The sequence below is a fragment of the Cygnus olor genome, chromosome 4 (assembly GCF_009769625.2).
Source record: "Cygnus olor isolate bCygOlo1 chromosome 4, bCygOlo1.pri.v2, whole genome shotgun sequence".
In the NCBI taxonomy this organism is placed as follows: Eukaryota; Metazoa; Chordata; class Aves; order Anseriformes; family Anatidae; genus Cygnus; species Cygnus olor.
This window is the reverse complement of record NC_049172.1, coordinates 60,304,752-60,323,479: the sequence shown is the minus strand read 5'-3', so window position 1 is coordinate 60,323,479 and position 18,728 is coordinate 60,304,752. Positions and strand designations below refer to the sequence as shown.

Below are 18,728 nucleotides of genomic sequence, written 5' to 3'. Positions count from 1 at the left end.
CCTTAACAAATACCATAAGTTACTATTCAAGCCAGGCACACAGTCTTCAAAGTCAAAGCTACCTTTCATAGCTTAAAAAAATGTTATGACAATTGTTCATAGTATTATTTTTTTTTAATATATATCATGGTCATAACTGGTGGAAGATCATCTAAAACGTGAAAAAAGTAGTATTTTTCAATGATAATTAGGAAACACAAGAAATATTTGTCCTCCCCCATCCATAAAACTCCCTTCCCCCCAGACCTAAACCAATTCAGTGCAAACAAAGTAATCTTTCTGGTAGGAAAATTTAAATGAAAACAACTCACCATTCACTAAGATAGTGGTAATGGTGATTCACTAAAGGAAGACGTCCAAAAGTTTCCAGGTGCACCACAACTGCTGCCAGTCTAGTGGAAGAAATCTGCCTTTCAGTTTGTGTAGGACAAGATTTGCTCAAGTGCTTACTCTACTGTTAAAAGATTTTCCTTTGTGTATAATATGGATGATTTAGAAGAAGCTGTGTCAGCACTGATTTATACATTGACAGCTAAGGATAATAAGATATGGGCAAACATACAGCTCACCCTTTTACAGATTAACCTGCAGACTGCATTAGGCAAATTCGATGGCATTAAAAGATTTTTCCAATTTGTCTGGAAACAATTTCTCTTTTGTATTGTGTCAAGGGTAACATTTCATGCCATTGTACTAATTTAAATAGCTTTGATAAATTGTTCAAGAGGTTAAAGAACTGTACTGTGTATATATTTTACCTCTTTAAAATAAAAATGCCATTAACTTAATTGTTAAATGAAATTAATTAGTAAAAATGAAAAGAGCCTGAGCAAGTAGGCTTAAATATTCCAACACTGCAGCACTGGTGCTGTAACATTGCGCCAAAATGATTAAAGATCATATTCAGGAAATTATAGTTTGCATTTCAGTATAGCTTTCAGTACAAAGAAACACAGATACCGCTATAGTTATGATAATATTTTATTCCTACATAGTAGTAATTCAGATGAAAAACATGGATGAAACTAGAAGAACTTTATAAAAGTTGGTACTTCACACTCAACAGTGGGTGTGATGATTTATTAATAAAGTAAAAGGTTATCAGAGATTCAGAAGAATCACAGAAAATGCTTTAGTAAAAGCCTCGTTAGCCCTGGTAGCTAATATATAATTGCAGACAGAGAGGGCAGAGTTCATTTGTATTTTGTTCATTTTCTTAGCATTGTTCACACACATTTACTCATACATCTTATTTGATACTGACAAGTGTCGGGCTTGAAGATCTGGTTGTTTAAAGTGAGATTGTATTTTCTTGCAAGTTGTGCCTCAAAATGCATATTTATATGAATTATATTTATAGACAATATTTATAGAAGAAGCTTATAACCAGGGAAATCGGGATTTTGTATTTGCATGGTGGTTAATTTCAGCATACTTCTTAAAATTGAGCAATATGTGCTGTATCAATGTTATGAATTGAAAAAGTAATAGTATTCTTCAGAGAAATGAATGTAAATTTTTCATAACTTAATACTTAAAGATTAATAATGTATGGGATGGATTGCTGAGTTTTACGTCCAGAATTCAAGTGCTCTGTGGCAACATCCTATCCGCATACAATTGCGGAGAGAACAAACTATGCAGGAAATCACACACTGAAGCTTCCAGCAGAAATGCTAGTTTCATTTGGAGCAGTGTTAAAGGATATAGCTAACTGGGTATGTAAATACCTTGAACACTAATATTTCTACATTGGGAAATATTCTAGAAGGCAATTATCTTAAACCCCCCACCCTCAGCCCCGCACCTCCCATCTGGGGCAGATGCACCCCTGAAAGTGGTCCCTCGCTCGCTCCTGTCAGGGCGCAGGGAATTAACATGCAGCTGGGCTGCTCTGATAAATGGATTCTGTTAGGTCACCGAGGGGATGCGTGTGACATTAAGTGATTTACCGTCCTTTACCTTAATGAAATTGTTTCAGCAAGATGACGCTGAGAGCTTTTAATGGATAGCTTTTCTTGATGTAATGAAATTGCATTCCTTTGGCATTTAATATAAGGTGCAGTTATTATTTACTGGAGCTCTCCTGGAGCTGCTGTTTTGCGCAGACAGTTCAGAACAAAAAGAGATTTCTGTGGCAGCATCCAGGCCGGCATGGTGTATGACAGTCTTAAGCATACGAGTGTATTTGCGAGAGCATTTCAGCTAATGTGGCCTGGCCATGCAGACCCTTCAGGAGGCTTGCTTCACACACTGCACTGCCAGCGCTCATCTCTTTTACAAATACCTTCCTAATCTGTTTAACAGGCAACTGGATTACAACCAGATCAGCTGTATTGAAGATGGGGCATTTAGGGCTCTACGGGACCTGGAAGTGCTGTAAGTATTTCTTGTATCTCTGACTTTTAGCAAGAGCTTGATATCTGGGGAGTACTAATGCAAAAGCTTATCTGTGAGCTGCAGCCTGGTGTCAGAACGGTCTAGTGAAAAGATGTCTTAAAATAATCCACTGCGATGTGCTATAAAATGGTAAAATTATCTGGGGAGACTGAGATGCTCCTATACTCTGCAAGACAACCATACCACCCAATTTAAAAAAAAAAAAAAAAAAAAAAAAAAAAAAACGTAGATGTTAGATACTGTAAGAAAAGAATATATTTCCTATTAAAACAGGGAGGGAAGCATTAATGAATCCAATTATTTTTGTAAATGATACATCATTGTAGAAGTGCTGAACATTTTCAGGATTGCCTTTGTTGTACAGTCTGACATCAGTTTGATCTTTCAGCCTCTCTACTTAAGGAACAATATACTAAATGTATCTGACAATCTAGATGTTTTCAAAGAGGCACTTTCCTAGCAAAACACTGTTGTTATATGGTGAGATGTTTAGCCTGTCCATGTTAAATGGATATTTTTATTTTAATTTTTGTGGGTATGTGTATAAAACATATACAGAAAATATCTTGTTATGTCATTGAAGGTTTGTAGGTAATAACAACAAAATACTCTTTTGCATACTTTTTTCTCACTGTCTTAAAGTTGTCGTCAGTGAGGTTAAAGGTAACAAAATTATCATCAGTGACCCCTGACCTGAAAATAGTGACTGTAATGAGCAAAGTGTCTCCATTCCCAAAGAATTTGAGACACAGCACACATTCCTGAAATATTTTCTCTGACAGTCAAAATGTCACATTTTTTTCTGTGCTTTTTTTATTAAGGGAACTGAAAGACTTTGTGAATCAGTGAGTTACTTCATGTTAGTTTGAATCACGGTTGGTAAATCTCACCTTGGGGTGGGAGGAAGCTTCTTTTTTTTTCTTCTAAGATTCTGAAGTAAAAAACCTTTACTGACAGATAGTGTCTATATATCCAAGAAACTAAGAATGTGTAAGCTACTGCAGTAGAGTTTTATTTTAATATGCAATAGTTGATCTTACTTATGAGTGAATGGTTCTGACAGCTGATTTGATTTTATTTTATTTTTACAGTATAACAACAGAAAATAAACCTATTGTAACTTTAAGGTATAAAATAATGTACTGTAGGTTCAATGCTAAGTCTAATTGTGAACTTGATAAATTGTTAATTTTCTATCAGTAAATCTGATGTTCTGTGAGATTTTTATCTCTGTATCTCATATTTTTTCCAGTGGTGACTTAAACTGGTTATCATGTGTTTTAATATGAGCCTTTACATCTGGAAGTGTTAAATTTTTATGTGCGTGTGTGTATATAATTGAGTATTTGTAGTTTTTAAAGCTCACGATTTTTAGTAGTCTAAAAAGGTCATCCTTGCCAGTAGAAGTTAGTGGTAGGAAATTCACATTGATTTCAATGAATGCAAAAGGGAACAGAACTCTATTAAAATAATCATCTGCTTACAAAGTAGGTAGTTAGAATTTTGTGAATACACCTTAACTATTAGTATTATTCAAATATACAACTACATGTTCACTATCCTGACTTATGTTGTGTGATAAGCAATGACAGTTTAGAAAATAAATTTTAAAAAGAGATATTTTGAACATTTACTGAGAAGTATGCATCTAATGTGACTTCTTTTCCAATAAAGCATTAAAGATATGTAAATCACACCATAATATATATACAGTGAATAGTATGTAAGACTAGGTATTTTGTTTCCATTTGGAGTTATTCTAATTGGAATTATTCTAAGCACAGAATTTGTATATTACTTCAAACTATAAGTAAATGCTGAAACTTTTAAATAATTTTTAAAGTTACTTGGCCTGAAACACTCTTTAGTCACAATTTGAATTTTTTGCCAAAGTAACAGGTCTTATAAATTGGTTAGACAACTGCAGAATCTTGGAGGCTATTAATGTTAAAGACACAAAATCAACATGAAATCTGGAAAGATGGAAGCAAGTTTAGATATAAACCTGCTCACTTGTTAATTTGCTAGCAGATTTCTGTGAAATTTTATTTTTCCTTTTTGCTCTTCCTTTATCTAAGAGAAAATCAGCCATACTGGGGAAACATTGACTATGAGAAAATATATTGTGCTGCCATATTAAAATAATAAAGTATCTAAGAAATTCAAGAAATGTCTTTCTGTCATCACACTTTTTGAAATAGTGTGTAACAGTTTTAGATAAAAGTATGGAGCAAATTTTTTTTTTTTTTAAATTGATTTTAGATTTGCAATGAAATCAAGCATTTTGGATTACAGTAGTTATAAAAATGGTTTAATTTCTTATGTATCTCTTACATCAACTCTGATGTCTTTCTGTGCCTTGCAAAAAGATAAATTAATAGCTCTCGTATACACAACAGCAAGTCAAACACGAAACATCTGAAATTTAAAATTAAAACCCTTTGTAGACGTACATTCTTTAAGCAGTTAACAGCTATGGAAATATGTACTTGTTTCCATTCCCTTCATTGAAAAAAGATGATTTGAAAACCTTTTAAGAAGTCATACAGGAAGATGTATTGGAGCTGTCATTTAACATGTGGACACTAAGAAAATCCTGGAAAAGTCTACTGGCTGTCATTTGTTCACTAAGACACCTTTTGCAGATATACCCACTTCCCACTTGGCCTTTTTTTTTTTTATTCCATTTTGAAAAAAAAAATCCTCCCCACTTTTTATTTATTTATTTATTTATTTATTTATTTATTTATTTTCATTGATTAATCTCCTCTTTGTTTATGTAGTCCTGAGGGCACACAGGGGAGATGCCTTATGCATACTGAAGAAAACATTTAGGTTGTTGAATGAGTAAGCACACAAAGGTAAAATGCAGCACATTGCACCAGTAATTAATTGCTTGGTTAATATGGACGCATATAGCTTGATGCTGTTCAGTGTGCTGTGAATTTACCTTTCTGTGTTTCGGGATCACAGGGTACTTAAAATTTACTCAGAACATGCACAAATTACACTCTGGTTTTTTGTTTGTTTGTTTTTAATAATTCTTGTTTCAAAAAGGAAACAAATTAAAAGATTTGGGTACTGCAAATTATTATTTATTAGTCTCATAATTGTGTTTACAACTGTACAGCATATTCTCCATTGTATTCAAGTGAGTAATCTCTAAGCTGAAACTGTAAATTCTGTCACTTGTTTCGTTGTACTGGAGTAAGCTTGTTTGCATTTTATTTGCAGCCTAAAGACAATAGTTAACTGCAGGATCGTTCATTGAGTTCCCTTATCTTTACAAACTACACTTACTGTGTGTGACAGTTCTGTGCTAGCCAACAATTGGCTAAGATTTATTCCTAGTTTTTGTGTCAAGTTCTGGGCACCTTGTCTAAAATGTAAATTATCTTCTAGAGAACTAACGTTCCTGCCTCCTTCCATTGTGTAGCAGAAGGTCACCTATTGTTCATGCAGCTCTGGATCATCTGCAGCAACACTGTTCCGTATAAAAATTGACTGCAGTTCAGAGTTGAACTTTTCAGAAGATTCTTGAAATAAATAAATAAAAAAAAAGGCAGATCTTGAACTCTCAGAAGCTAGAAAGGGAGACCAGAGTCCTAAAACCAAGGACTTTTCTCCAAAAATACTCCGGAACTCTTCTTTATGTCAGGATGGCAGTCTTAGCTTTAATGCTATAGATGCTCTCAACAGTGGCAGAAGCTCTGTTTCTGTCCTCTGAGTTGATCATAGGTTACTGGGGTCTCTGTTTACTTAGGGTTATTAATAGAATGGTCAAATCACAATGTTTTAACAGGGATTGAAAAGGGAGCCAAAGCGGACCTCAAAGCATGGGCTTATTTCCCCAATAACCATGTCTAAAAGCAGTACGCCTTGTTCTTCATTAACTATGCCTTGTAAAAAAGTGTAGTCAGTGTGACATAAATAAGTGTAACATGTTAACATGCTGCTTCTTGACTTCACAGCACTCTCAACAATAACAACATCACCCGGCTGTCCGTTGCAAGTTTCAATCATATGCCCAAACTCAGAACTTTGTAAGTAGTCCCGTGGAAGCTGGCTGCCATCATTATCAACCCAGTGTGTTCAGTATACCATTTTTTCCTCTATCAAGTTTTGTCAGTGGCCTATAAATACATATTCAGGAAGAGAAGGCATACTCTCAGTCAAAAAAATATTGAGGTTGGTGAGTGTGAACTTTGTGTGTGTATGCCAAAAAACCCTAAAAGGTAAAACTAACAAGTGACCCTAAAGCTAATACCTGGGACTCAGGAGACAGAGAAGCATTTATATCCTTTTCACTGCATTTGTTTAGGATATGGGGTGATGGGAATGTTTTCATGGCCTTTTCCCAACTGGGTTTTCCATAGTGCTGCATTTGTTCACTGAAAAGCTTCACATTCTTACAAAAAAAAAGGTGGGGGCAGGGGAGATTCTCTTTTATATTTTACAGCTGCATAGAGTAAGAAATTGATGTTTTTTGAAAGTCAAAAGTTTGTTTTAGTTTGAGCTATTGAATGGGTCACATTTCATTTAGGAACATGGAAGAATCTTTGATTGGCTGTCAGATGTGATAAATGGGAAATCTTTATGCTTTTATTACTGTACTGCTAGCAGACCTAATTAAGCTAAACTGGCTCTCCAACATTCTTTGTAACATAAAATTATAGGATCATCCGGTAGTGCTATTATAATTAAAGTTGTGTCAGCATTTACAATAAGGTCCCCCATATTTAGAGGTTATGACTTTCGCAGAATACTTCAATCTTCTAAAACAAAACACAGTGAAAAAAGTGTACATGCAAGTGATACAATTTGGTGTTATTTATTCTGTTTATATTGAACTAAGAATAAATGTACACTGTGTTAATCAACAAAACCAGACTGTCAAGGTTTAGTTCTGACACACTATCAAACAGACTTTCCATTGAAGTGGGAATCAGAAATGAATGGGATGTTCCTATCACAGTTCAAGAGTAGCTTTTGCTGTTAAAGAATTAATTTTGTGAAGAGCCTGTCCATTTTCTTTTATGCATGTTTGATTGCACAAATGTTTTAAATCAGTAGTGCTATTGACTTAAGTTAACATAACATCTCTAACTGAAAAAAATGCAGTCAGGTGAGTAGTTCTGTTGACTTCATAACAGACTTGGAACTATTCTTGTTTGGATTATTGCAAGAGCTCTTGAATTGTGATCAGCATGGGCTTTTAGTGGCCTTAGTTATATTTTGAGAATAGAATTTCATTCAATTCTTTTGTGTCTGAGACTTGAAAACTTGAATATCCATCTGTTCCTCTTTCAAACTTTGAAATCCAGTTTATATTCTGAACTCCAGATTACAGTGAATCAAATTAGCAAGTTTTGTTACCATTTACACTTTTTTGTGGGTTATTTTATCTTTTGAAAATTTATTTTAGAAGCAAAAAAAAAAAAATGGGCACACAGAGTCCTAGATTATAGCTGTAATATCCCATTTGCAGTCCGAATATGCTTGTATAACCGTATTGATTTCAGCAGCATTAGTTCAGATTTGCAATGGTGTTCTTGCCTACAGCTGGCCACACATTGTACTGAAAATCAGTGCAGGAAAAGGCAAAAAGGCATTGCCTTTAATTTCTAGTCACTTGTGGGAAGAAAAAAACAAAAACAACAACAACAACAAAAAACACACTGAGTTAAAGTCTTTTGGTTTTGTTGGTTTGTAACACAATTCATGTTGCGTTAAGGACTTTTTATGGACTAATTTGACTTCTTGTTTAAATTCTCATTTTCTTGCACTTTCTTTCCAGTGATTTAGTTAGGATTGAGCACATCATCTAAAAAGGACCAAAATTATATTATTCTGTTATGGATGGTTCCGAGTAAGGATTTGATTTATAACTGTGGATGTCCTTTTCTGTAGTTTGAGAAAAATGCAAGAGCCAGGGAAAAGTTAGAGCCAGAGGAAAGTAATTTACCTAATTTAGTGAATACATTTGTCTGATGTTTTATCAATGGCAAAGTGCTTTCTGCCACTTGGCAAGGAGCCATGGTCTTGTGTCGGTCTCTGCCAACCAAGAGGCGACTTCCTTAATTCCATTGCTTGCTGCCATTTGGTCTTTAAATTTCAGGCATTGCTTAGGCTGTATTTCCCTAGGAGCCAAAAGCAGCTAATCCCCCATTCTGCGATTAAACAAAAAGAGAGGAAATCAGAAAAGGGATGTGAAAGAAGGTGTTTTATATTGAGTTATTACTCTGTCTTATTCTGCAGAAAATGAATATGACCTGTTAGAGGGATTTTGCAGGCTGTTTCTATAGAGACTGATAATGGCCAGACTTAGATATATCTAATTGGAAACCAAATCTTTTATTAACTCTTCCTTTTTGACTGTATATTATCACTATAGGCCACTACAGTGATCTGTTACTTCAGACATTTCTGTCTTATTCATCATTTGTTCATATCTGGACTAAAGACCTCCGAGGCAGCTTTCAAGCTCTTGTGTGTTTGCTTTTTTCTTTCACACAAGAGGAAAGAAACTATAGGTAGTTTACTTTCTTAAGAAGTCTTCATCTTTTTTTTTCTTTTTTTTTTTTTTTTTCGGTGATTTAGATCACAATTAAAAGGTCATTTTGCTGCTTGTATGAGCTTTGTTTATTAGCCTTTAACTCCCAGACTTTTAATGAAAGACGTAAAACATTGGTCGCTCATTCATGATTTTTATTAGTAAAGCAGCACAGTTTGGTGCTACAGGGGGGAACAGGAAGGATGAGTTGCTCTTCTGTTTCTTCTCCCCAATTTAACCATATGGACACGCTTCTTCTCACGCAGTCGCCTTCACTCCAACAACCTCTACTGCGACTGCCACCTGGCCTGGCTGTCCGACTGGCTGCGGCAGCGGCCGCGTGTCGGCCTCTACACCCAGTGCATGGGCCCGGCCCACCTGCGGGGGCACAACGTGGCGGAGGTCCAAAAGCGGGAGTTCGTCTGCAGCGGTAAGGGCAACACATTCACACAGCCCAACAACAGTTCAGCAGTGACTGTTCATGCTACGTCTTGCTAGCTTTTGCGTATTTTTTTTTTCTAATTTAAAGAAGCTAATCATTTTTGTCAGTATTTGTATCTTCTGTTGCGGTGCTTCTGTCCTTACAAAATTTGTGTGAATGCTGTATAGAACATATAGCCGTCATAAAGAGGGGGGAGAGAAACGGAAAATGAAATAAAAGATACACTGACTGAGAGAACATAAGGCCTTTTAGTATTAAGGAAAAGGCCTTTAGTAATAAGGATTTAAAAAACAAAAACTGCAGGTTGTTTTTTCTTTTTGTTATTTTTCTATTTCAGTTTAAATAGTTTTCTGAAACCCCAAATAAACTTCTGAATGTTACTGGTATGCTTTTATGATCTTGTGGGTGGCAACCCATGGCAGGGGGTTGGAACTAGATGATCTTTAAGATCCCTTCCAACCCAAGCGGTTCTATTACTCATACTATGATTCTTTAGTGCATCAGGTTGTTTTCTGATGTGAAATGACAAAATGACAAACGATTCAATACTAATCACATTTTCTCTATTTATTTTTTTTTCCTTTATTCATGTCTCCTAGATGAGGAAGAAGGCAAGTTTATCTTTCTTATTTAGATATTTTTAAACTTGATTGAAAATTTTCTGTAAACTTTACCTCCTGTTTCAAGGTTCCTCAAAACATTGAAAAACAACTGGAAAATAGCTGTCTGTTCAGTCATTCAGCAGGACTGTTTCTACTAGTTGATTTTCTGCAGACCCCCAGATCACTATTGCCAAATATGCCAAAATTTACACAGATCTGTTTGTGGTTTTGTTTGTTTGTTTGTTTGTTTTTAAGCAGCTTTATGCATAGTTTCTATCCATACTGAACAGCTTCTAACATCACAGCGTAAGGCACCGTGACATCCTAGCATGGCAAATGATAACCACACTCTTACCATACTTCAGCCTTTTATGTATACTTAAAAGAGCTCCTAACAAAATCACTTCATGTATCTTGTTTGTAAACTGCATAGTTTTATAACTTGGACACTAACGCTGATTTTGAAGATGGGGAATAACCATGTTTTATCTCTGGATCACTGTATTTTTTTTTTAGTAAAATAGGTGTTTTCTGTTTGTTAGTTTTGGCAGCTGTTTGCACTTTCGTAACAGATACTTTAACATTAAAACAAATTATTATATTGCAAACTACTATCTCAAAAGACTAACTTTTTCAGCAGAGTAAGTTTAAAACTTGAACAGTTATTTGAAGTTGTAAATAGGAACAGCACTGGCTGCAACGTTAAAGTGATCTGTCATACATTATCACTGTACCCTTTCTATCTTAATATATGACATAAAATACAGTGAGCCAGATTTCATAGCCCAGAAGTTTTTGTTTTGGTTTGGTTTTCCCTAGGAGTTTCAAAACAGTCTCTAGCTTTTTTACCTTAATAGGAAAGAAAAGGGGAAAAAAAGGGGGAAGGGGGGAGATTCATGCCTTCATGCCTTCCATATCATTACAAAACGGTAATTTGTATCATTAAATAATTATAATAATGACTTAATATATTATAAATATATATATATTAATTAATTAATATATTATAAAATAATGCAACCTATTTGCAGGAAAATGTAATAAGATATTCTTACTTATTTTCTAAAATGTATCTAAATATGTGAGTATTAAGGTTACATGTAATTATAAATGCCGAATTTAACATAAAACTCTTAGGGGATGACACAAAGTTGTGTAAATTCATGGCTACCTGACTAGTTAGAAAGACTGTTAAACTGGGGGAGAAAGTCTGCTGGGCTAATACAGAGTGAGAGTATAAGCTATGTAGTCAAACCTATTATTTATCTCTGTGATTGGATGGAAAGGTCGTAATTCCAAAATTGTCTGTAACTGGTGCATACACTGAAGAATAATACTCATTAATGAGTATTTGCAGAACAGAACTAAGAGAAGAGCTTCAGTGTTCATGGCAAAGTTCATTCATTTCTGTTGACATTCATTTTTAATACACAAAATTCTGAAAACTAAGTAAAACAATAATTGTTTTTTAAAACCACAGAATAAATAAAATATACCTAAAAAATGGACTACACTTAGCCTTCTTTAAAAAAAGTGATTTTGAATGCAAGTATATGAAGTAACTGAGAAATGATGAAAGAGCCAGCACAGTAGTTGAGCATTTTTCTTTAATCTCATTATTGTGTCAACATGTTGGTATTAATTAGGTATTTAAATTAATGCAATTTGAAATCATGGATGGGAAACAATGTTTATTCTTTTAAGTTCTGCTTCCATTTTTCAGGGAGGTGTAAAGTGTGATGTTCTACTTTTGAGGTAAACTGGACTACTGCTTGACAGGTTTATACAGTTTTAGAAGAAACTCTTTTCTTTTGCAGGTCACCAGTCTTTTATGGCTCCATCCTGCAGTGTCTTGCATTGTCCCACTGCATGCACCTGTAGTAACAACATAGTGGATTGTCGTGGAAAAGGCCTTACTGAAATCCCAACAAATCTTCCAGAAACCATTACTGAAATGTGCGTAATCTGATTTTTTTTTTCTTTCAATGAACTTGCAGAGAACAGTTTTGTCCTATGTATTCATTGTTGTTATTTGTATAATATGCATTATACAGGGTAAGAATTTTGGAGTGCACATTCAAATTCAGAAATAAAAGGACTATATAGATATATGAAAATATTTAAGACATATATGTTCTCTTATGAGTTAGTTTTATATGTATTACTCACAACTCACAGTTAAAACTGCATTCTGAGTTGGTTTAAAAAGAATTCATGAATCCTTACTTTTCTGCAAGTAAGTGGCTTTTCAATGCAGGCTATAAACTCTGTTGCTTTCAGTGTTGCTCACTTTCCATCACCTTATTCAAGTCTTACTGTCAGAGGAGCATATCTTGCAACAAAGAGACCTACATTGCTCATACTAAGTATTCTGCTAATGCAACCTCCTCAGAAGGGTAGTTTGAGAAGGCAAACGTGTGGTGGTTGTTTGCAATCTGTGGTATAGTCATTGTGTTAATACCATATAGCTAAGGATGGAAGAGCGTGCTTGCTGATAAGGTTGCATGACATGGCATAAACAACAGCAACATCTACAAAATGTGCAACTGCATCCTTACTGCCAAGCGGAGTCATAGTAGGGTGGCTGAGAGGTTGTGTGGGCACATAAGAAGGCTGCTGCTGTGTTGTTGCAGGGGAGGAGCAAAAGCAAAAGGTGAGTTTACAAGGGCACAACTAGAGATTGCAAGTGTGTTCCTAAATCTTTATTTTAAGGGTCATCAATCCCAAAGAAATTATAGGATATAGGAGTTACTAGTTGACCCTGAATTCACTGTCAAAAGAAATGACCATGAGGCAAAAGCAAATGGGAATTTACAGAATGGAGATGTGTATCATCCTGTCTTCTGCTCACCTGTTGTTCTAGGTAAGAAATGCTGATGTGTTTTAAGCATTTAACGTGTCCAGCATTTGGTTAAGCATTTAACAGATTGCAAACTGAGGCTGGATATTTCCTGCTAGACTACACATTGTTCACATCCCAGAGTGAGGCCTTTTCACGTGATGAGATCCATAATCCATTAATATTTCTAAATATGTATGCATAGGTGTTCATATAAATGTATAATATGCGTGCTGTGCTATATGTGTAGATCATAGTGATATGCTATAAACTATCTGATATCTCTGTTGTGTATCTAGTTCATAAGTAATGTTTACATTAAAAAGCAGATTGCAGTGTTTTGCATGGTCAATGCCGTTCATAAATAATACACAAACATGCATATTCAAAATCTGGTACAAGGCAAGGTAGGACATCAGAAAGGCAAATTTTAGTATTTATTTTAAATAAAACAGGTATGTACCAGTGAATGCCAGCGTGGTGGGAGAACTGGACTTCTATGATTGACTTAGTTTCTGAGTAAACAGGAGGATTGAAATATGATTTGAGTCAGTGGTAAGCTGCACTTACCACACAGTGAGAACAAAAATTTCCAGTTGAGTGGAAGGCAAGGAGAGAAATGTACAGGAAAAGAAGGAAGAAAAATAAGGGATATGAAAAAGGGACGAACTCGGTGGAAGAATTAGAGTAAGGGATTTTGTGAGTATTTGATGAGAATCACTTGATCTTTGCTGCTTCCCTGAAGATGAGTTGAAGATGAGTTGAGATTTCAGCAAATAAGCAAGTTGTAAAGGTTGTATGGCAAAAGCTTTACACTCTACCGCTTTAATGAGAGGAAAATCATGAAACTTTCAAAAAAAAAGAAAAAAAAATTTCTTTGAAACATCCAATCTGCTTTAGACTCTACTGTGTTCTTAATTCTGGTTATTTTAAGCTAATAAATTGGAGGAGGAGAGGCAGGGATCCAAAGCTTCGAGCTTTAAATATAGTCTTTTAAAATGTCATTAATTTTCTTTGTCTTTATGAAGGAATATGCATTAAGGTTCATAATTTGTCCTGCCACCTTCTATTTTCCATGTCACTCTCATTCCTCTCTTCTCTAAACTGGATGTTTCAAGTCCATTCAATCTTTTTGGATGCCAAAACCTTTGATTTCTTAATTAATCTCCTCCTTTCTCTCCTAACTCTTGGTTTTCTTAATTTTTTGACCTACATTGACCAAAGTTGAATAAAATATTCCAGATGACAGTGAAACATCACTTTATATAGTGGCATTTTAGTTTCCTTTCTGCTTTCTGCACTGTAATACTTTCTTTCCTTGACTGCCAATATCCATTGCAGCACACTTTCCATTGAAATGACCATGAAAAGTCCTAGGTCTTTTTTTTTTTTTCTTAGCTGTTTTTGTCAGGAACAATAATTTTACAGATGTAATTTTATTATTCCATCCACATATCACCTTATGTTTCTGAACACTGAATCCAATTGCGTGTTACTTTTTAAAGCTGCTCTGTGAAAGACTTCGGTCTCCTATTCTTTTATCTAACTTCAACATACAGAAAGGTTCAGATGATCCTATCTTAAAGCTATCCTACAATAAAGTGTTTAAAACTTTTTTTAGAGAAGTGCTTTGCAACTATTGTTTATAACAACCCCTTATAATTGAATTAGAAATAATGATTGTATCACATACAGTAATGTTTTTTTTTCACTTATTTTTATATGAAATTGTTGTATTTGTGCCAAAATGGTAACTGAAAAGAAGCACTTGAAGAGATGACATCATGCTGTCACAGTAGCTTTAAAGAATGCCAAGGAGCTGCTGAACATGGAGCATAAGAGACCTGAAGTGTATAGTGAGCACTGTATTTCCACCACCATTACACAGTTCCCACACACATGCCTTTATTATCTTAATCACAATTTTGAGCATGTGCTTTGGCAGGAGCTCCCCAGTTCTCAGGGAGAGAGGGAAAGAGAAGTGAGCTGGTTCCCTGTTGAGTTTTCTGAAGGATGTACAGAATTAACAGCCAAATTATTATTTATTCAGTGATTTTATAATACCACCATCATTAGATTCCTGTGCACAACATAAGAAAATTGGCATTATACTACCATTTCACATGGGCCAGATGTTCTCCAACCTTTTCATTATTTTTTTCCACAGTCGTCTTCTGCATTTTTAACTGGGTATTCTCTTCTGATTTTATAGATGTACTTTATTGACAGGAACATTTGAAAAATCCATAGTACTTGTAAGTTCCCTTAGTCTGGACAACTTTCTGTGCCCTACAGTTGTAATAGTTATCACCTGTTTATAGGCTGTATTTGCAGAATCCAGTGCTGAGTACTACCAAGCTGTCATGTCATTCTTCAGCCAACACAATGGACCACAAACGCCTCTGTGGTCTGCATCTTTCCTATATTTTGTCTTTACCTAATTGTATCTCATGTGAATACACTTTTCCTATTAGACTAAGGTTAAACTTTATTGTCAGCCCTAATGTATACAGTTGCTAAAAAATTGACCCCTGGTTTTTGACAGATACCATTTTTCCATCCATTTCTGCTTTTTCTTTCTTTGTTCTTACATGTGCAGAAGGTTAGTAAGAATATAATCTTTATGTAGTTTCTAAAAGTCCATAATCCAGTTATTTTTTTCTTGTTTTTTTCTTGTGAAGTTTGCCCTCAACAAATACTCATGTTTTTTGATGTTTTGTGGTGTTCTCCATCCATTTCTTCCATCTGTTCTCTCAGTGGGAAGCTTGACCTCAGTACCTTATGAAGCTTTGATTTCTTGCTCTTTGCCCAGCACAAGCTTCCTTTACATAAAATGTGTGTCTGCACCAAAATACTTTGTATTTGTTACATTGTCAGTCCATGTGAGACAATGCTGCATAAATTCTAAGTGGTATTAATAATGTTGTTGTTCTCTGTCCTCCTGGTTTACATAAATAAACTGCAGGTTTTAGTGTGTATGTTCCATTTCAACAAATTTCCTTTTTTTTTTTTTTTCCCTTTCTGGGAGTTGATTATTTATATAACAAGTTAATTTATGTGCCAAAAACCCTTTAAATGAAATATTGAATTACTTAAGTATTGAACATTTGCAGTTTGAATTGAGTAAAAGTTTGTATGTCAAAGTTCTGTGTTAATTCCGAGGAAAAGGAAGGAAAAAGGCTTTCTGTTTAGAGCATAATACTGATACTAAGACTTTGCATTGTCTTGGTAGTTCTGCCGGACAACCTTTTGGGGATGACATTTTAAGACAGTAGGAGCTGTCTTCTCTGCTGATGGCTACTGCCTCTGTAGCACTGTAGCAGAGTTGGCAGACTATGTGCTTGCACAGCTCTGCAGCCTCCCTATCTCTGAGTTTGGTGTAATAGCTGCAGCCACTGAGGAAGAGGAGCTGAAGTGGTTTAGGAGGGAGCAGGTGTTCTGTGATGGTGGCAGCAGGAGGAGCCAGAGCCAGCTGCAGAATAAATGTTTTAGCCTGGTGCAGGTGGGTTTCCTAGCGAGTATCAGGGTGCTGGTGAGAGGGTTTTGTTGTACCACTCTGTCTGGCTTCTCAACAGTTACAAAAGTCAGTAGCAAGTCCCATTGTGTGCAGTCAGTTATCAGCCAATGCATTGTCTGCCTGGTACCTCTTGGGAAGATGCCTTCAGTAGCAGGACTGCTTATCTCCAAGTATCTGTCAGTGAAAATGGAAGGAGAATAAAGCCTTTGGTGGTCCTCTCTTTCTCCCTTTTGGTGTGATAAAGCTCAGAGGAAAATTAAGAATTCAGTATCTCAGTAAATGTAATTCTTAATCTTTATTGGCTTAGTACAATTGTATCTGTAACAGTTATACCTATTCTGCAAAATTAATTCTTCTCTTTATTATCTAAATAAACTCGCACAGAGCTAAAAATAAGAATACCTAAGCTTTTCTTTTCATGGTGAGTCCAATCAATGCTATATTATTTGAGAGTAAAGTATTTCACATTCCATGTAGTAAAAGATCACTTGAGCACCAAGACTCCCTTATTTTTAGTGTATCCACTAATTCTAGAGGAAGCGCAGAAATAAAATGTAACCTCTCTAGGCCATCTTTAAAGGTTTCAGATCATGAGTGACCTGCAGGAAACATTTTGGGAATGCTTCCCATAGCTCTATTATTTTAATGCCTGTAACTGTAAACATTGTGAGTCCAAATACATTGACAATAGATGTTACATATTAGTAGTTTTCAAACACTTGGTTCATAATACATCATACTTAAGCCTTTTTTCACTTAAGCAAAGCATGATATAGTAGCTATTCACTTAAAATATATTATGTATTAGTAGTCTTCAAGATTTTGCTATTTAGTATGCCTTGCTTAAGCCTTGTCTCATGGACAATCTCAAATCATGAGATAGTATTTATCCATTAGAAACATCAAAGAATCATAGATTGCTTTGGGTTGGAAGGGACCTTAAAGATCACCTAGTTCCACCCCCCCCCCCCCGCCATGGGCAGGGACACTTCCCATTAGACCAGGTTACTCAAAGCCCCATCCCACCCAGCCTTGAACACATTCAGGGATGGGGCATCCAGAGCTTCTCTGGGCAACCTGTGCCAGTGCCTCACCACCCTCATAGGAAAGAATTTCTTCTTGATGTCTAATCTAAATCTACCCTTTTTTAGTTTAAAGCCATTACTCGTTGTCCTATCAGCACGGTCCCTGATAAAGAATCCCTCTCTAATATAATAAGTCAGAATATGACTTAGCTTAGATTTGTTGTTTATACCTCTTACAGAAATTAGTGTGGGAAGCTCTTTTATTGTCATGTTTGGTCTGTTGAGTTCAACCAACTCAAGTGGTCTAATATACCTAGCACTTTCCTCCTTTGTCATATAACTCTTATATTAAAGACATTACGGGTCATTCTTAAGGTTCAAAACTATTACTTTAATTGTTTTTAGAAAGTATAGCCTTTCTAACAGCGATAGCATTTATCAGCCTCTATGCGGGCATTCCTTACACATTTTAGTTTTTCAGCACCATTAATCTCTTTTCACTTGGTTGCATTTTAGAATTCACCTTCCGCATGCAAGTTCTTTGAAAGGTCTGCAGAAATAATTCTGGTTTCCTTCAAATTGAGACTTTTTGGCACATGTTCAAACAGACTATCAGAAACCTTACAAATGGTGACCCAGCAGCAATTTTATTAAATGTACTGGTACCTTTTCTTAGAATGGTGTGAGTGAGTGACAGGCTCTTATTTCAAAAGGAGAGGCCAAAAAGCCATTAATGAGCTAGCCTACCTCATGAAAATGCTGTTCTTACATTCTTCTGATTTTCTTTACTCTTCTGTGGCTTGATATAGTAGTCAAAGTGGTTATAAAACCTCTTTCTTTACAGTAGTGTTATGAATAAAAGAAAATAAATACATTTGCAATAAGTGCTGCTGAGGGTGTTGATTTAGTGGGGGAAAGGAATGACCTGCTTTGATGACCACAGCTTTGTATAAATGACTATTTAAGCGATCAGGCATGGAATTAAGTTGATTTTTTTCTTCATTTTTGTTAACATGAAAACCATTTAATTAATCAAAGGAAGGAGTAAATTGTTTTGTTTGTTTGTTTGTTTTTTATTATTATTATTATAGAAGGATAGGAATCCTTACAATGGTGATATAGCAAAGAGAAAGGTTTGCTGAAAGGGAGGGTGAGTGGGGGGTTGCCACTGTTAACTAAGCAACAGTTGTATAATTAATGTGAGTCTTCGGAAGGGACAGAAAAGACCCTAAACCATATGATGTATGAAATGAAAAAAACATATGGAATTTTAATCAGGAATTTTAACAGTTCACCTCTGTTAACTCAGTGTAGTGAAAACTCACTGACTTCTTAATTACTGTGGCCTTC

At 35.4% G+C, this 18,728-nt stretch overlaps 1 protein-coding gene across 18 annotated transcripts in view; it reads left to right on the top strand.

Annotated features, from left to right (window-relative positions):
* Positions 1 to 18,728, top strand: part of SLIT2 (slit guidance ligand 2) — a 260,326-nt gene that overhangs the window by 157,211 nt on the left and 84,387 nt on the right. For 12 of the 18 annotated variants that reach the window (XM_040555211.1, XM_040555206.1, XM_040555209.1 and 9 more), the window contains 5 exons: positions 2,308 to 2,379; positions 6,372 to 6,443; positions 9,220 to 9,383; positions 9,995 to 10,006; positions 11,815 to 11,953. In XM_040555211.1, the coding sequence (XP_040411145.1) occupies positions 2,308 to 2,379; positions 6,372 to 6,443; positions 9,220 to 9,383; positions 9,995 to 10,006; positions 11,815 to 11,953 (459 nt within the window). The remainder of the gene's footprint in view (positions 1 to 2,307; positions 2,380 to 6,371; positions 6,444 to 9,219; positions 9,384 to 9,994; positions 10,007 to 11,814; positions 11,954 to 18,728) is intronic. The other 6 variants (XM_040555212.1, XM_040555210.1, XM_040555202.1 and 3 more) reach the window with 1 other exon arrangement.